This window comes from Drosophila innubila (assembly GCF_004354385.1).
Source record: "Drosophila innubila isolate TH190305 chromosome 2R unlocalized genomic scaffold, UK_Dinn_1.0 1_C_2R, whole genome shotgun sequence".
Classification (NCBI taxonomy): Eukaryota; Metazoa; Arthropoda; class Insecta; order Diptera; family Drosophilidae; genus Drosophila; species Drosophila innubila.
The window spans coordinates 19,593,179-19,611,869 of NW_022995374.1; the positions used below are offsets into that span (position 1 = coordinate 19,593,179).

At 31.8% G+C, this 18,691-nt stretch overlaps 1 protein-coding gene across 1 annotated transcript; it reads left to right on the forward strand.

Annotated features, from left to right (window-relative positions):
- The first annotated feature begins 214 nt into the window (after window positions 1-214).
- Window positions 215-9,187, forward strand: LOC117785059 (DNA fragmentation factor subunit alpha). Its single transcript, XM_034622944.1, has 4 exons — window positions 215-548; window positions 7,309-7,524; window positions 8,160-8,422; window positions 8,636-9,187. Exons 1-4 carry the CDS (start codon window positions 492-494, stop codon window positions 8,970-8,972), a joined length of 873 nt encoding a protein of 290 aa, XP_034478835.1. The 5' UTR covers window positions 215-491; the 3' UTR covers window positions 8,973-9,187.
- Window positions 9,188-18,691: the final 9,504 nt, after the last annotated feature.

Genomic DNA, 18,691 nt, shown 5'->3' on the forward strand with positions numbered 1-18,691 from the left:
ATAAATTAGATAGCAAAAATATAACTAGAATATAACTGTAACAAAAATAATAATTATAATTTAAACTTTAAATTTTAAAGTATTCAACTCTCCTGCTATGTTATTGAACTATTAAAAGCCCATCACCATCTCTGTAATTCATTACTCTCGCTCTCTTTTGGATCTGGCAACTATAAAAGCCAGCGTCGGAGTTCAAGAGAGTTCAGTTGAAACCGGCGCTCGCTCGCGTTTTTTGCAACTGCAGATAAAGCTCGGCTGTGCGTGAATTTTAAATGAAAAGCTGGACAGAAAACATTTTAAGTGCATTTTGTACAAAGAAATGATTAATGCCAGTATTGTTGTTGTTGTGTGTGTGAAAAAGTGTGCAAAAATAAATGCTTATTAAATAGTAAAATAAACAAATGCTGCAAATGTGCAAATAACTGTGTAAAAGATTTATGTATATATTTTCAAAAGATTCAACAAATTGTAACTACTGAAATTTTACCAAGATGCCAAATGCGACGGAAGTGACAGCAAATGCAAGTGACTCCAAAAAGCCATTTAAAGTAAGTTCGTTTTAATTAATTGCTGTTTTACATTGAGGCTATTTAATTGTATTCCATTGCCATGCCCTTTTTTGGGCGTTGTGTGGCAGTTGTTGTTGTTGTTGTTGTTGATAACCGCGTGCTGTGTTTCGCATTTGCGCTATTTAAAAAAGTGCTCATATTAAAACTGGGTGAACTTTAAGTTGCAGAGCGTGAGGCCAAAGAGCGTACGCAAAAGAGAGTGAGAGAGTGCACAAAAGCTCAAAGGCGTTGAGTGAGCGCTGTTAATTCCATGTTTATTTGCAAGCATGTGAGCAGCTGAGAGCGCTGTTAAGTATTTTGACTTTGCAAGCACAAGAATGCGCATACTTGACATGAATTATTTGGCTTTGCTTTTTGGTTTTTGATTTTGGTATTTCACTTTGGGACTTAAAGCGCTTGGAAATTGTTTGTATTTGGCATTTGTTTGTTTGCCTGCCTTGTCTTTGTTGTGAACTAATTTGTTTATCTGCTGTCTAAATATAACATGGATATATTATTTTTTTATTGTTTAACTTTAGAACAGCAAAAGAAAGAAAGGACCCAAGATAAATTCAACTTTACACTGCAAACTGTTTACAACTTAACTGTGTGCCTTTAACTGTCATTTCAATGCATATTTGCTGTCACTTTAACAGTTCCATTAAAATGTCGCTGCTTATTATAATAATTAATTCAAAAATCTTTTGATGCGCAAATCGGCTTAAAAAGCAGATAACCATGAAAATGCTATTACAAAAAATTAAAACTTTTGAATTTAGCTCAGCTTGACATGTTTGTGTAATTAGTAAATGCCACGCCCACAAACAACATTAATAATAAATAAAACAATTTACATAATTTGATGGCATAGTTCAAACAGCAATTTTAACTTGACGCCTAATTTCCCCAGCGACTTTCAAATCTGCGTTCTAGGCCTATGAAATATTTAGTATTCCGCTTGTGGTTGCAACATCTCCCCCTCCCCTTTTCCTTGCCCCCTGTCAGTACCCAGCATAAAGTTGCAGTCTTTTAGGTACTTCGTAGGTGAAACATTGGAGACACAGACACGTAGCCAGAGGCGCCATTATGACGGCTAAACCAGAGAGTAAACGGGATACAGGATAAAGGATACGGGATTGACAGAACACGTGTCACGAGTGCCGAGTGTCCTTTGGCTCCTTTGGTTATTTTAGCTAATTTAACTCCTTTAGCTTCCTTTTGGATCCATTGTGGGGCCCTGGTCAGTCTGAGTCTGATATTTCTGTAGCTTACCACAATAAGTTGGCAGCTGGTTAAGTTGAGATTCACTTTTAATTTATTTATCTTATTTTTTTTTTGTTTTCTATTTATTTATTTCTTTATTTATTCAACATTTATGAAAATCAGTCGACATAAATATTATTAATAAACAATTTTAAAAGATTTTATAAAAATTAAAATTCTGATGATGAAAAGATCAGAACAAAATGTATTTTTAAAACTAAAAACTAATATAAACTATTAAAATAATATCAACCATTTTGCGAAATGATCGTAAGGAACATTTTTTGCTGCAAAAATGTTCTTAAATCCTAAACTAATCAAAAAAAAATAACTGTGTCCTAATAAATTTATCATTGTCCAAAAAGTGGTCTATATATACTAAATAATATTATAATTTTTAAAATAGAAAATCGGAATTAATTAAGACATTGCTACAGAATTGGTCTATCTTTCTTCGTTTCCCGAGATTCACAAGATTTAGTTGTTTCTGATTTTTGTACTTGAAATGTTTTCCTTGTTTGAATTTTTTGGTTTTGTATCCTTTTCTTTCATTCTTATTTTCGCTTGTTAAATTTGATTCATGATTATTTTTCCTTTGCAGCATTCTTCATATCATAGCTGATGAAATTACCTTTATTTTGTACCTTAATTGAGTTTATAAATCAGCCATAACGTTTTCTTAATAAAATAACGCGGATAAATTATTGTCGTTAGGAAAATGTAGAGAATCGGTTTGTATAATTTCACTCAAGTCTCTGGCACTGTGTCACACATTCAATAAAACTGACAGCGACACTAACTGAGTCTCAACCATGCATGAAAACCAATTGAAATTGTGTTTTCTTTTTTTTTTTTTAGATATTGAGTGCAGATTTTGGGGTATTAAGCCAGAAATATGTTTTTTGTATACCCAACCACAGTAGCCACAATTTCAAACAGATTTTTATAACATGTATTTAAATTAAATAAAATTGCAGGTGGCCTGCGTAAAAGTTGAATTAATTTTAAGTAAATTACATTATTTGTTTTATATTTAATTACGTGGGCTCTTAATTATCTTTGAATGAAACGCATTTAATTTAATTGGAATTCTGTGAAAACGACATTTAGTAAGCAATTACAATTAATAATGAAAGATAGAAAAGTAAAGAAGTGAATTTAAATGTTGAAATCGAGTGTGCTTAACTAGAAAATACACAAGACTTGTACTGAATTTTATAATAAACATTTTAATTTAATTTATTTCAGTGCATTTATGTCTGAGTTGCTTGTAGAATTTTTATAGAATTATATAATACACTTTTTTTGTATATATTTTTATGGTTATGATACAAAAACTATTTCTCCGTACATTTTTTTTAGCTATCCCAACTGTCATTTTGTGAGACGCTTCAATAGTTAGCAAAAGTTTTGATTGTGGCCAAGTTATTTTTGGCTTAATATGATAAATTTTTTAAGCAAAAAAAGAAAGTTTTTTTTTGGCTGGCAATTTATTAGTGGATGTATCCATAAGAAGGTCTTGGAAGTCCTTTAAGTTTAACTGTAAGCATGCTTTGCTCTTATTCTTTTTTTTTCTTTTTCTCTTCAGCCTTTGGGTAATTGTAATAAAAATGTTGTAATGCAAACTCGACTTGAATTTCATTTTGCACGTCTTGCTCTATTATTTATGAACCCTTGTTGCCGACTGCAGAGTGATAAATTTTTGTGAAAGTGCAGTCGTGCGGCTTTCTTAGCCTTTGATGCTGCCACTGCCACTGACTTTGCTGCCACTTGCAACTCTTGCATCTCTCTCTCTCTCTCTCTCTCTTGGCCATGTCTAATTTATGTACAGTTTAACCTTAACGCTCAGTCGCCATTTAACATAGCATGCAAGTTTAATAGAGACAGGAGCATCAGAATAGGACAGAACAGGACAAACCATGCATGTCCTTGCAGTTCAGCATTTCTGGCATGCACTTAAAAGTATGCAACATTAAATTGCTGACAGGCATAACTCGTACTCAGGAAGTACGACAAATATTTAGATGTGCGGCAGGCAGACGAGTGCATGTCAAACTGTGCTCAAGTTTTCCGCGCATCTCAACTAAAAGAAGAAGAGGAGTTTCCATATACACACATGTACACATAAATACATATAAAGGAGCAAACAAAGTGCAGGAAATTCTAGCAAGTCCCTTTTACCACCATTTCGTTGAAATTCAGACTCTGCACTGTAATAAATTTCAAAACATCAGCTTTACAAATTGTTCAAAAATATATGCCGTCAAATTAAACTCTGCTGTTGTTCTAAAATTAAATAGACAACGCTTTAAAATTAGCACTATCATCATACTAAAATTATAGATAAATGCCAAATTAATGAAAACTATTCAAATAAAATAACAAAATTAATAAAAGTAATTAATTTCACATCATAGATCGTTTATTAGGCGCAAAATACCTGATACAAGATTTATTTGTTTAGTAGAGACAGGAGCATCATAATTTTAATAATTTAAAATTTTAATTTAACTCTTTAAATTATGCATTAAAATATTTTACATTACATATAAAATATTTTAAAATTCACAAGCTTATTATTTAATATAAATATGCTGAAATATTTTAATATAAACTATATTTATATATAACTTATATTGAAAGTGCTTACGCTTTGAAATAATTGATTTCATTGTTTAAAATGGTTAAATCCACGTTTAAATATTATTTTTATTTTATTTATTATTTTTTATATATATATATTTTTAAATTTTATTATAATTTCAGTGCAATTTTTTGTAACTACATTGTACATTGTTTAACTAAATGAGAATATTCTTATATCTATCGACCGCATAAAGCTATGCTATTTATTTATTTATTAGTTAAGCTCTTGCCATTAATCTCAATTAGTGTACCCAAAACAATCGACAGCTGACAGGCTATCGTGACGTATGCGCAATATTTCTCTTACCTGTTTTACTTTTTTCCGTTCGTGTCGCTTTTTTTTTATTCCTGATTTGTTGTTATTTGTGTGTCTGTGTCTCGAGGGCATAATTACTTGATGTTTGGCTAATAAATTACTCGAAAATTTGACTCTAATAAACATAGAATTTGACTGAACGATGCGTATTTTATGTTAGCTGCCGCCATTTTGCATTTATTGTTTGATGGTCAAACAAATTCTGGAGAAACTTGGGAAACAGTCGCTTCAAGTGTCAAAAATGACAGACCAACTGTGAAATATGAAAACGGATAAATTATAGAAAATGTGTAATAAAGAGCACATAAATTATAAATCATATTTCACATTCATTTTCATTTTTGACAGCTCTTCGAATTCTTTTCTTATTTAATTTGTGATTTATGAAGTTTTCCTAAAGTAGTGGAATTTGAAGTCAATCGAGGATATAATCTAATTTGTGTAAACTTTTTTACATGGTACTTAAAGCAATTCAGTGCAATTTCAAGAATTAACAGAATATATAAGTTACAGATTTTTGAATATGGCAGGGTTCGAAGTTCGAACCCAGCTATTGTTCAAACTGTAGTTCTAGTTATCTGATAGGTCGGCGACTCTAACAGCCGAATCACGGGACCACACAAGCAGTCCGCGCTAGTGACGAAAGCAGCACGAAGGGTGCGAAAGGCGACTAGCAATATATACAGCTAATATGGAAAGTTTGCTACGACTATACAATCAGATCGAGTTATATACCGATCGAAAGGTTTAATCCTAACTAACAAAATGGCATACTAAAGCTAACACGCTTGGTTCATGAGATAAGAAGGTTTTAGTGGGAGGGGCAACATTTAATTGTTTGCAGCTAATGGGGCCGTTAGGGCCTTTTGATGCAATTTATTATTTTTTAAAATATAAAATTTTTATGTAATAAGAAGCTTAACCTTTTTGAGCAATGCGCACCGTGCAGGATGACATTTTTTTTTATAAATTTATATATTTTTTTTTTAAATTTATATATTAAATTGAATACTGTTCGTCACAAAATGAGATATAAAAAATCTTGGAGCTTAATCAATAAATCTAGTTTATTATAATGATCTTAAGATACCTATTTAATAAATACAGACATAAATAATTTAATAATTATTTAATATTAAAATCAGCTGGTTCTATTATAAAATTTTAATATTTTATTAGTTCTAGTTTGTAAAGTTTCAATTAAATATATATATTAGATATAGTAGCAAGTATTAAAAAAAAATTAGCAAATCATTAATTTTGAATTACAAAACAATTTTAATTTGGCTGTAACACATATTTACATAAATGTGCCCAATATTAAATGCGTTTTCTATCTAATGAGGGTCTGAATTTGTCAATAAGCTTGCATAGATATATATTCACGGACATGATTGTAGGCTTATCACGATGGTAAATCCTTCTGCTCTTCAGTTCTTCAATACGTCATTTAATCATAGCAGCTTTATCCTGTGCGAACATTCATTATACCAACTGTTGGTATAACAGACAAAAAACAAAACAGGTCCAATGTCACTGCTACAGATAATTTCAGGAGTTGCTAAGCTGTTATGGTCTGTATGTATTATGTGTGTGTTTGAGTGGTGGGTGTGTATATGAGTGTGTATGATTTTTGTACGCCACATGATAGCAAACTTTGGCATTGGCAAACTTTGAGGCTGGTAATGATTTCACGTATCCTTCCCGACTGCGTAGGAACTGCGCCTAACACACAAACTCACATACGCACACAGACACATACACACACACATATATATATATATAAAATGTGTTCATCTACACGCGCTGTATAATGCCAAGTTGATTAAGCCAGAAGCAAACCCAAATACAAGAAACAACTGCCATTTTTGGGCATGTCACTAATTAAATACTCTAGCAGATGTAATTATATAAATACAAATTAATATAATACAATTAATTAAGATAAAGATAAATATTATATGAATAAAATATATTTGCTCAGTTTATGGTTATTTATTTTAGTATTTATAGATTTTGTTATAACTATTAATATAATAAAACTAGTAACTGGTCTTAATTTAAAATACATTGAAGTAGAGACACAATTCAATTAAGTCTGCAAATACAAGGCTTTAAGGTGTTAATTAAATCTTATTTAAAAAATAACTTATTTATTGTTCAGTTTATGAAAAATTGAAAAACTTAAAATTATTTTTGAATGCTATGTTATGATTTTGATTCAATTAATAAAAAAAAAAATAATTATTTCAAATGCTCCGAATATGTATGCTACAAAAATTATTCTGGGTAAGCGTTACGAGCTTAATTGAACAATTATATTATCTTTTGAAAGCGTATAAAATGAGTAAAGAAAACAAAATCAAACATTTACAAAACTTTTTTGGGTGTTGTCGAGTGTCCGGCTTAAATATTTCATAGGGGCTGCTGTTGGTATTTATTTATTATTCATTCATTGTGTATTGCCCCGTCCATATGTAACTGTTAAATATTCCCTTTTTCCTCTATTTTTGTTTGGAAAACTGTCTGATGCAGGTCAAGGACGTTACACGCAACATTAAAAAAGCCGTCTGCGCCTCGAGCTTGGAGGAAATTCGCGCTAAAGTGGCCGAGAAGTTTGAGAAATGTGAAGAGCAGCCGACAATCCATTTGGACTCGGATGGCACCGAGATAGACGATGAGGAGTATTTCCGCACCCTGGACGAGAACACCGAACTGGTAGCTGTCTTTCCTGGCGAGCACTGGATTGATGTGAGTAAACACTTAACCTTTCTATTTTATTTTATTAACTCTTTATGTTTTTTTTATGTCATAATTAATCGTATAACCTGTTTGCCATTTGCAGAGGGGTATGATAAGTGCATGAATATATAATTAATTTCATAAAGTTCATTCTTCTTTATATTTACCCTTCTGAAAGCTTAATATTTTGGTTACATTTTAATGCAGTAAAAAAATATATCTTTAAAAAGTTTTGAATGCTTAAAACCATTTTTTTTTTGAGATAAGATAAATGGGAAAACAATTTAAAAAATATCAATTTTTATTCTAACCAAGGTTATTCTTGATATTTTTTAAATTTTTCTCAAAAATAAATTAAATACTTACAAATTTTTCGAAACTCTTTTTTAATGATAAAATGTAAAATTCAAATTATTTTAGTTGATTTTAATTAATTGTAAACCTTAAATATGTAAAAAGCGGGTATCTCACAGTTGAGCACACTTTGTACTGTACTTTATTTACTTAATTTTCATATAAATTTAATTACTTTTACGAGCGAAACGCGTCTGTTCTGACAATAATTCAATTATAGTCGCTACAAAAACATCACGTATTCGAATTTGATATAAAATATAATGTTATAATGTCATTTGGTTTTATAGCCAACCCACTACGTGACAATAACCACACCGAATGGCACCGCCAATGGCAGCATCTCTGGCAATCCGGAGAACGGTGATACTACGGACGCCAACAGCTCGGAGTCGGCACGGATTCGTCAATTGGTGGGTCAACTGCAGAACAACTTGTGCAATGTGTCCGTTATGAATGATGCGGACTTGGACTCGCTGTCAAACATGGATCCCAATTCGTTAGTGGACATCACAGGCAAGGAGTTTATGGAGCAGCTAAAGGATGCGGGCAGGTGAGAAAACTGCTGTTTCTTTGAAAAACATTTAGATTATTCCTTTAAATATAGATATTACTCAATATCGACCCCTTTTTGCGAAAGTATCGTATGTTGCCTTTCTTAATATTGAAATCGTATAAAAATTCACACAAGTATTAAAGATTAATTTCTAATTGGTTATGTGATTTTAGCTCATGTATTTTATATTCATAATTTCTTTTGATTCAGACCACTTTGTGCCAAACGAAATGCAGAGGATCGTTTGAATCTGTTGAAGCTGTTGAAGGCAGGTGCCATTTTCTGCTCGGAACGTTATCCGGAAGATGCGGAGGCCATTGATCGTGAGATTGGACGACAGCTGAATGAAGCAGAGAGTGGACAGGTGAATGCAACGGCTGCAAGTAATACACGCACCATCGAAGTGGTCCAGTGCGACAATCAAAACACCACCATAACCATAACAGTGGCTGAGGCAATTAATTGCAGCAACAGTGAAACAAATGCCGAGGCTGCAAATGAAGCGAATGCGAATGGAAATGGAAATGGCAACAATGGCGACATCTGACTGCCTATTTTGGGCAGCCTTAGATAAAGCCTGGCCAAAAAGAAATAGCCAAACTAAGGATCCAAAGGCGATGGCAATTTTATCAAATGAAGTTTCAGAAATACCACGAAAATACCGAAAAAATCAGTCCTGCAACATTGGGTTAACATACACGTATTTGTAGCAAATAAAACAATACATAAATAGAACGAAACGAATAAAAGAACTCTTAAGAGTATGCTTCGTAGAATTTAAGAGCAAATGAAAGTTAACGAAATATTACACGTATTAGCATTAAATTGTCAAAAGGTTGAACAAAATCAATCAATCAGAGCATTGTCAACAAATACAAAATGGAAACTCATAAACTAACTAAAGAATTCTTTTAATTCTATAAAAATTTCAAAATTTTAATTAGCTGAGACTCAAATGTCAAAGGGAGTATTGAGTTCCATATTCTTAAAGATTTAAAAGCCAAAGAAATAGTTTTAAAAGTGCAATTGAGAACACTCCCGATTGTCATTTAGAAAATGCTATTAAATGTCAATAACTAAATTTCGTAGTTAAAATTTGCTGACAATTTTGTCAAAGCACCTGAAAAATATTTAAAAATAAATCAAAATAAATCGGCAACAATAAATGAAAATAATTAAATATATTGTAGGTATATATCATGTATGAGTAATTAGAACAAAATATCATGTTAATTTTAAATGCATTAGTTACAATATATATAAATATAAAAACGGTTTTATTGTTCAAATGGCCAAGTGACGGCTAAAAAAATTCATTGATAAATAATTATTATGAGTAGTTAGAATTTAAAATTAAAAGCTCCTTTATTGTTTTTCAGGAAAATATAAATCTTCGAGTTTAAAGAATTTTTAGTAATTTTTTTAAACATGAATTGTATTTTAAAATGTTTAAATTAACTATTTTTTTGAATTCCTTTTTATTTGCATTGAGTTAAATCTGAGTTGATGATATGCTATGGGTAATTAGGTTAATATATAATGTTTGATATGATGATACGCACATGAAATTGTTTTTAGACTAATGTCATTACAAATGTCATTTGTTAAAGCCAATTGAGACTGACTGTAATTATGTGTAATAATTATTTTGAGGGTACAGTATAACTAAATAATTGTACTTAGATTGTACTTGACCTGGTTTGAAATTGCTTCAAGTGAACCCCCAACAAATATATAATGTACTTATAATGTAGTCAACTAAAACAAAAAAACGTGAAGAATTTAACAAAAGTGAAAAAGAAACATACAAAATGAAACACTTAAGATTAGTACATTTAAACAATAAATGCAAATCAAGAGCAAAAATGGCAATTACACTCTTATACTCATATTTAATTATACAGAACACCCATGCAAATCAATGAAATGCATTATGAAATAAGCAATAAATCTAAATAAAAAGTTATTAATTATAGGAGTAACAGCATACACCAAGCAACAGTATACATACATAAATAAATAAATGCATATTAACAACAGAAAATGTGAAATGTTTTATTATTTACGAATAGAAAGTGATAATTAAAAACTTACAATAAAAATTAAAAAATCAAAGGTATTAAAATTAACAAGTTAATATCCACAATTCCAGATAAATAACCTTAAATAAATGAAATATAATTGGAAAATAAAATATAAAAATGTGCAGCCCAAAGCGTAAAAGTATGAGGCTAAAATTTTCTCACACCATTGCTGAGAAATAATATATACAATAATAATAATATACAATAATAAAATATATAATTAATTTGTTGTATATATAACTTTACGTAAATACCTAACTTTAAATAAATTAAATATAATAAATAAATAAAAATGATATAAAGAACAATTAATTATTAATGTATACCATTTAAAATAAATAAAATATAATTGAAATAAAAAAAATAATTTGAAAAAAAAATTAGCATTTAAATTATAATATAAAATTACATAAATAAAATATAAATGGAAATTAAAAAAAATATTAAAATAACAATAAAATTATAACATGTACAACTTTAAATAAATAAAATATAATTTGAAAGTAAAAATAATATAAAAAATGATGATGTTTACAATTAAAAATAAATAAAATAGAATTGGATAATAAAAATAGTAATACTAATACAAACTAAATTTTAATATACACAGTTTTAGATAAATAACTGAAAAGTTAAATAATTCAGTTAAGTTTGAGCGAGTCAAACAAGGCGTATGCGCAATATACGCAAGTGTGCAACAGGGCGTATGAAAGCAAAACTCTATTTGTTTTTGCATGCTGGCTAAAGAGAGCAAGTGCATGATAGAGAGGACAAGAGATAAAGAGAGACTGAGAGTGAGCTTTAAAGAGAACTTTGAGTTGAACTTTATGTTGCAATTGTCCGCAGTTAATTGCATTAAACGCACAGTCACAAGTGACGTCACACGAGACGAGCTGTGACGTGCGCAAATAGGGGCCAGATTCAGGTCCAGGTCGGAGCCAGACCAGGCCACAATTTCAACAGAGGCAGGCCTTACTCTGCCCTACTAACACACTTGAAAACTCACAGTCACAGTCACAGTCACACAGCCAGTCAGCTGGTCTCGATTTGCAGCCCGTAACTGACCTAAATTCATGACGACAACGTCAGCCGGCGTGGGCGTTGCCTTGGGCATGGGCGTGGCATTCGTCTTTCCAAATTCGATTTATACCTTGCTTTGCATTATTAATGCGCTCAAATTAACTAAAACAATCATTCGCTTTGAGCTATCACCTTTTCTACCTCCGGTTTTTTTTGCCGGAATATGCTTTTAATTTCCCGTCGGACTGCGTGTTATTATTTTTCTTGTTGTAATTGCTCTTGCTTGTTGGTAGTTTCGTGGCCTTGACATGACGCATTTGTTGTTCTAACACATTTATTTAAAATCTAAATAACATATGAACTCAAGCTGAATTAAGGTGACTGTATTTGAATGCCTTTGATGTGCGGTTACATTTTCATTAAAAAGTCACATTTTCTATATTAAAGGGGCGTGTGCCTCTGACGGTTTTCCTTTTTATTTTACTTTACTCTAAGAAATTGACGCCCATCAAAAATTCAATTTGGCTTGACTTTTTTATTTTTTTCGGTTGCGACCCAAAGTGCTTTGAAGTGCGATAAAGCAAGACTGCGACAATTTAGCATTTTTTAAAAATTGCACAGTGGGGCAAAGTGTGGCGATTTGCAAGTAACATCAAAATTGCTTTATTGTTTGAGATAATTGTTTAGAAATGAATAGAGTCTTATTCTCTTAAAAAATAAAAGCCCAAAAAAAAGTATAAAAAAAAATAATAAAAAAATAATATAATAGTTTTAAATAAAATTATAGGTAGACCAAATAAAAATGTACAATAAATGTATTTCTTTACGATGTCTGTCTTTACGATGTGTCTGTCCGTCGGTCCGTCTGTCTGTCCGTCCGTATGAACAAAAGGATCTCAGAGACTATAAGAGGTAGAGTAACCAAATTTGGCACGCATGTTTCCCATGCCCCCCACCGACCCGCGAATCGCGAAAAACCACCACAGCCAGAGTTTTTAAGATAATACAGTTTTTATGGTAATTAACGTTGTCTAGTAATATTATCTATTATCCCACTGAATCGCATCAAGATTGAACAATTAGAATGGCAGATATTTCGATTTAATGTTTCCAAAGTAATACAAATGATTTATTTAAAATACTTTCATATATATATTGAAATAGTTAACGGGTATCCTATGGTCGGGATCTCGATTATATCCTTTCCCACTTGTTTCATATTAAAAGTAAGCTGATCCCAACGTTTCGCAGTTTCAATTTGATTTGGCAACCACGCAGACGGAATTACTGCTTTAATCTTTCAAATGTGGATAAAAACACTTAGGATTTTGTGGCTGTACTTGTATCTTGCAATAGAAAGTGCTAATGGTTATGAATTGACTTTAAATTCAAGTTACCGAGTTACTTGTGAATCCATTGTTGAATCGGCATGTCTAAAGTTGAGAAAAGAACCAAAATGTACATCTCATTTAAAAGGCGAAAGGTTAAAAGTAGACCGAGAAGGTGTTACGCCTATAATTCAGGGGCATTTTGAGCTGGATCAAGAAGCGATGACAATCTTCCACTGCCTTGCAGAACTACAAGGAGTTCGACTTAACAAACGAACAGTTCAATGCAAAATGACCGCTGAGGACTATCAATGGAGTATCTTCAGAAATGGCAATAAAACAGACGTATCTTCAATTGTTATAGATACAACTCCCAATATTTATAAGAACAGTGAATATCTCCATTTTCTCTCATCAAATTTCCCCAACTTAGAGTACATTTGGTGGAATAAGTGTGATGATTGTCTGCCTTTTAATCAGTTTTTACAAAACCTTAAGCAACTCAACATACTTGAATTGATTATTTGCTCAAAGTCAATCGCATGCAATGATTTCCATTCTACCAATCTAACTCAGATTGTACAGCTGCGTATTTTAAGAATGTATGAGGAAAACCAGAATGATTACATTTCTACATACATTAAAAAACACCGTTCTGTTTGACTTATCTTGAAGCGATTAAGTAGAATGGTAGACAAAAATAATAGATAACCTTAATTACCATTAATCTATATATATAGTAAATATCATTTTACTTATTTTTTAAATAATGGGTATGAAGATATAAAAGAAACGACATTTTATAGCAAGCATTTAATAATATGAAACATTGAGCGCTACAAAGTGAAACTTTATATAACACTTGCTTAGATGCTAAAGTTGTAAACAAAATTCATTTTTAGATTTAATTTTAATATCTAAAAAAAAATAAATAATAATTGCATAAGATTTTTATTTTATTTAACAATCAAAGCTATGTTTCTTCCATTTTATTCCACTGTACAAGCAACTCTTTTAGCCACTGTAACAAATTTTTGCAGATGAGCAGAGTAAGAAAATCGAGGTTCATGGCCAAACAAGTGAGGAAATAAGTGAGTAAGTGTCAGAGCACTGAACACAGATGTCAAATGTCTGGTAACATTGGCAGCTAGGAAGGCGGGCAGCAGCAGCGGGGGGCGTGGTCGAGTAAACAACATATCGAATGAAAATGCGAGGCAAGCTCATAATTTTCCACAATTTCGTTGTTAACTTATTATTTTTTCCCTTTATTTCCCAAATACTTATATGTAAAAGAGCTGCGGGGAGTGTTGTGTTATGTGCTGTGTGTGTGTGTGTATGTGTGTGTGTGTGTCTGAGTTTCACATTGCATATAAACAACAACAAGTTTTTGTATTAGATGCCGCAATGGGCATTACTAATACGCCCCGTGGCACAAATGCGAAGGCAGCCAAAGAGGCGGCAATGCGACACTGCGAAAGGAGGTAAAAGACGGAAGACGAAAGTGGGCGGTGAGAGGCGGAAAGTGGGCGTCACCATAATTGTGCAGCTTGTGCCGCAGGCGGCAAGAACAACAACCACTTAGATTGCCTCATTTGCCATCGTAACTGTGTGATGTCTGTGTGTGTTGTCTGTGTGTGTGGGTGTCTATGTATAAGCTTGTATTTGTGTCTGTCCGTCTGTCTGTCTTGCTGATTTGTTTCGGCAGCCAAAGTCATTAGCTGCTGCCACAGGCTTCATAAAAGAGCATATGCCTCTGTCTCCTTCTCTTTCTTTGCATCTATCTCCTTCTCTGTCTCACTGCCCAGACACAGCTGTGGATAATGCAAATTTTTAGTATTAGACAAACACAAATATAAAATATTATAATGCCGTTGAATGTGTCAAATATACGTAAGTTGACCTTTTTATCGTCGCTGGAGTCGAACAGCGGGAAAGAAAAGTCCTTCAACAGAAATAACGCGCAACATGCCGAGTTGCCTGGATGACCGTCAAAAGAATGTGGTCAATGGGAAAATACAATTTACACAGCAGCTGAGGGACTTATAGGCAAATAATATATACAGAAGTTCAGGAATTTAACATCAACTTGATTACAAAAAAAAAATAGATTTAAAAAAAATAAATATATGTTATTAGTTTAGTTGACTAGTTTTCATAAAATATATTTATTAATTTATAAATTTTTTTATTCCATTTATAGACACATATATATAAAATTATAACTTTATACCAATTGGTACCAAAACATGCGTTAAATAATTTTTTATTAACTTTTTTATTGTATATGGTATATTTATTTTATAAATCTGTGATAATTATTTTTCAAAAAATACAAATACATAACCGGCTTCAACTGTATCAAGACTTTTTGAGTGTTAATATTATATACAAAAATTCAAAGCATACTTTTGAGAACTGTAATTAATGTAAATTAAGAGGCAGTTGTCATAGAAACCAAATCATTAGTCCAACTTAAAAACAAGGTGTCAGGTTCGAGTGCAGCTTACTTTAAGGCAAATTATGATTGATTTGGACCCTTGAAACAGAGCTTTTTTGAATCTTACTATATTTGTGAAGACAATAATATGTATTTGATATTGTAAACTCATTTTAGCCATCAATTCGTAAAATTGAAATCATAATTAAACATTTAACAATAAAATGAGCAGGCAAGTGGATAATTAATTATGGTATTACGAGCAAATTTAATTGCTTGCTTCAGGCGATTACATATACAAAAGGCATTAAAGTCGAAGGGAAAACTCAAAAAAACAACTGAGACAAGGCCCAAAAATTGTTTAAAAAAACCGACTTACATTCTTTGCATTATTTGAATGTGTGTAGGCAGAAATATATAAATTTAATTAAATTGCTTGCAATTTTTTCTGCGCTTCTTTGGCATTCGTTTTTTTATTTTTGTTTAAATTCATTCAGTTCAAATTCAAAGGCCAGCAGTCGCAATTTCGCAAATATTTAGCTATTGCATGGATACACAATTCACGATTTGTTTTAGTTTCAGTTGCCGTTTGAATATATGTGTTTTTTTTTTTTTTTTGACAAGTTTAGATGCGGAAGCTGAATGTCAAAGTTGAGTACAGTGTGTGCTGGGCAAGTGTCCAAAAATCGCATGGCCAGAGTCAAAACAATTAATCATAGCCACATGTGTGACCTTTCTGTTGGTCTGCTCAGTTCTCAGTACTCCGTTGGTAGCGACGACATGTCAGTTAATTAATCTAGCTGCCTTCCAATGCTTGTCAAACTGCAGACGACGAAGGTCATGCACCATAATTAAAAACGACTGCTGCTGTTGTTGCTGCCTCACCTTGTGGCAACGGCTGTTGCAACGCATAAATTTCAATTTGTTATGCTGACCCTTTAGTTGCTTTTTCTCTTCTCCCTGCTCCCCTTTTCCTTACCCCTATTTAAATGCAAACGTGGCATATGCAAAAGTATTCGCGCCTCGTTTCAATGCACAATTAGCGAGGTTTCTTCATAAATTATCGCTCTGTTTGATTGCCGCAAGGAAATGAACACGGAAATTATTACTCTGACAGTATTTGTGTATATGTGTGTGCTTGTAATTTTGCGAAACATATGAAATATGGCGCGATATGTGCAAAATGTGCTGAATTGTCGGGTCAGAGTAATGCTGAAATATGCAAAATGCATTGCATGCTTTTAGACGCGCATTGTTTGTCAAGGACATTCTGATAGGTAATTAGAGATGCTCCAGTGGTTTTTTTAAAACATGCCCAATACAGTCAAAATAATCTGAAATAGCTAAAATATAACTTATTTATTCGACTTGTGTTTTAAAATTTAAAAGATTGTGAGAAAAAATGAAAGAAATTTTTAATATTTTATTTTAAATATGTAGATAGTATTTTACTTAAATAAAGCGCGAGTTTTCGATGTGTTTAGAAGAAAATATCCTAATCTTACATGTGCTTCTGTTAATAATAAAACAATATTTTCTCAAAAAAAAAAAAAAAAAAACACTCACATAACTGCTCTATAATTTTTATTTTTACAATACTTTATTTTCATTTTTATATTTCATTTTAGTAAAACAATTTTTATTTTGATTATTATTTAGTTGTATAAATATTTTTGAAACACGTTAATAAAAAATACATTTGTATAGAAAATTATCTAAATATAATTTTTAAATGCCATTCACTCCAATAATTCCAATAACGCTTCACTAATGTTTTTATTTCAAGTTCTGTATTCAATTTGTTTTGCAAAAAATTGATCGAAAAACGTTCGTTTTATAATCGAATCTCCACAAAATTAAATTGATATTTGGTTCAATAAAATGGCAGCACTTTGCGTGATCTTACCGCCAGTCACGTAGACATCTCTGTTGTGATTCAGTTTGTAAATCGCTGCAAATTTCGGGCAACTTCCGTGCTGCGTGCGCTGCATTGACGGTCTGACAATTACTGCAGTCGCGTTGCACGCTGCGTATACGGAATGTTTTTTTTGTATAGCAGGCTTAACTTGGTTATAAATGAGAATGTAAATTTGTTATTTGCACAGATTGCAAAGTTAAATTTAGTGCAGTTTTATGTTAAAATGCGGCTTGAATTTCGTATGCATTACGTTGCAAAATTCCATGAATTTAAATTCAATATCCGAGCGTAAATAAACTTTTTGAATTGCTTATTGGTATGCCAGCAAATTGGAGGTGATATGTAAATGTCATACCCAGTTTAAACGACTATTTTTTTGGTGCTATAAATCAGCTCTTTTGTCTGACGATGCACCTTTGTTGAAACTTCTGCAAACAGCCCGACAATTTTAATTATGCGTTAAGTGCAGAGACGAAGGACCTTATTATCCTTAAATGACATTTTTCAGCTGCCTATTGAGTTTGCAGACATGGAGGGAAAAAGAGAGAGAGAGAGGAAGAGTGACCAGAAATTGCCAACTTTATTTTATTGCATTTATAAACTTTGCCCTTACACAAAGTACAGAGCAAAAGTTCAAGTCAAATATATGAGTGTGCAAATATGTATGTAAATATATATATACTCGTATTTATTTACGTTGTTGAGTGCAACAATTTACTAGGCGCTGCCATGAATTCTTCTATATAAAAAAAAATTAGAAAATAGAAAACTTTGCTGAGCAGACCAGACATTGCTGGGAACAGGTGTAGGCCTAGTGCCATTAAATGTGCACAAACTTTGACTGCACACAAAAAAAGAACTAACAGTGTCCTAACAGCAGCTTAACAGCGCACACTCTTTCGAAGCTCACTGTAAACTGTGCTTTTGCATTTGCTTTGTGCGTTTGCAAAGACAGCACAAACAATTGGAAAAGTCAGTTTAAATACAGCACGCACTGTTGTCTGACAATTTATTCCAAGTTCGGCCGGCTTGTGTTGCAATTGGCGGATGCGGCTGCCACGGCAAAAAAAAACCCGAGCAACAAAAGAAACGCGTATTCAATTAGAAACATTTTCCATGTATGTGAATTAAGTTAACAAAAAGTTGTAATTCAACTCGAGTTAAACTTCAGGAAAGTTTCAAGTGTCTTTTGATGATAGAAAAGAAAATAATTATTTTATTTAATTAAATTACGTTAGCTAAAAAGCAAAATTAAAAGAATAGTATATCATTATAGAATGCTTATAACATTTTTAGACAATAGCTGCTTTGTTATCCTTTAAATGTATCATTAAATTAACAAAGAAAAGAAAAAACAAAGCGGAGGCAAAAAACTAGCAACAAGTATTAAATATTTTAATTCACGTTTGAATAAGTTTAAATTGTTAAGCTTAAAGAGAGAAATATACATAGAAAAAAATGACTGAAATGAATGCAATA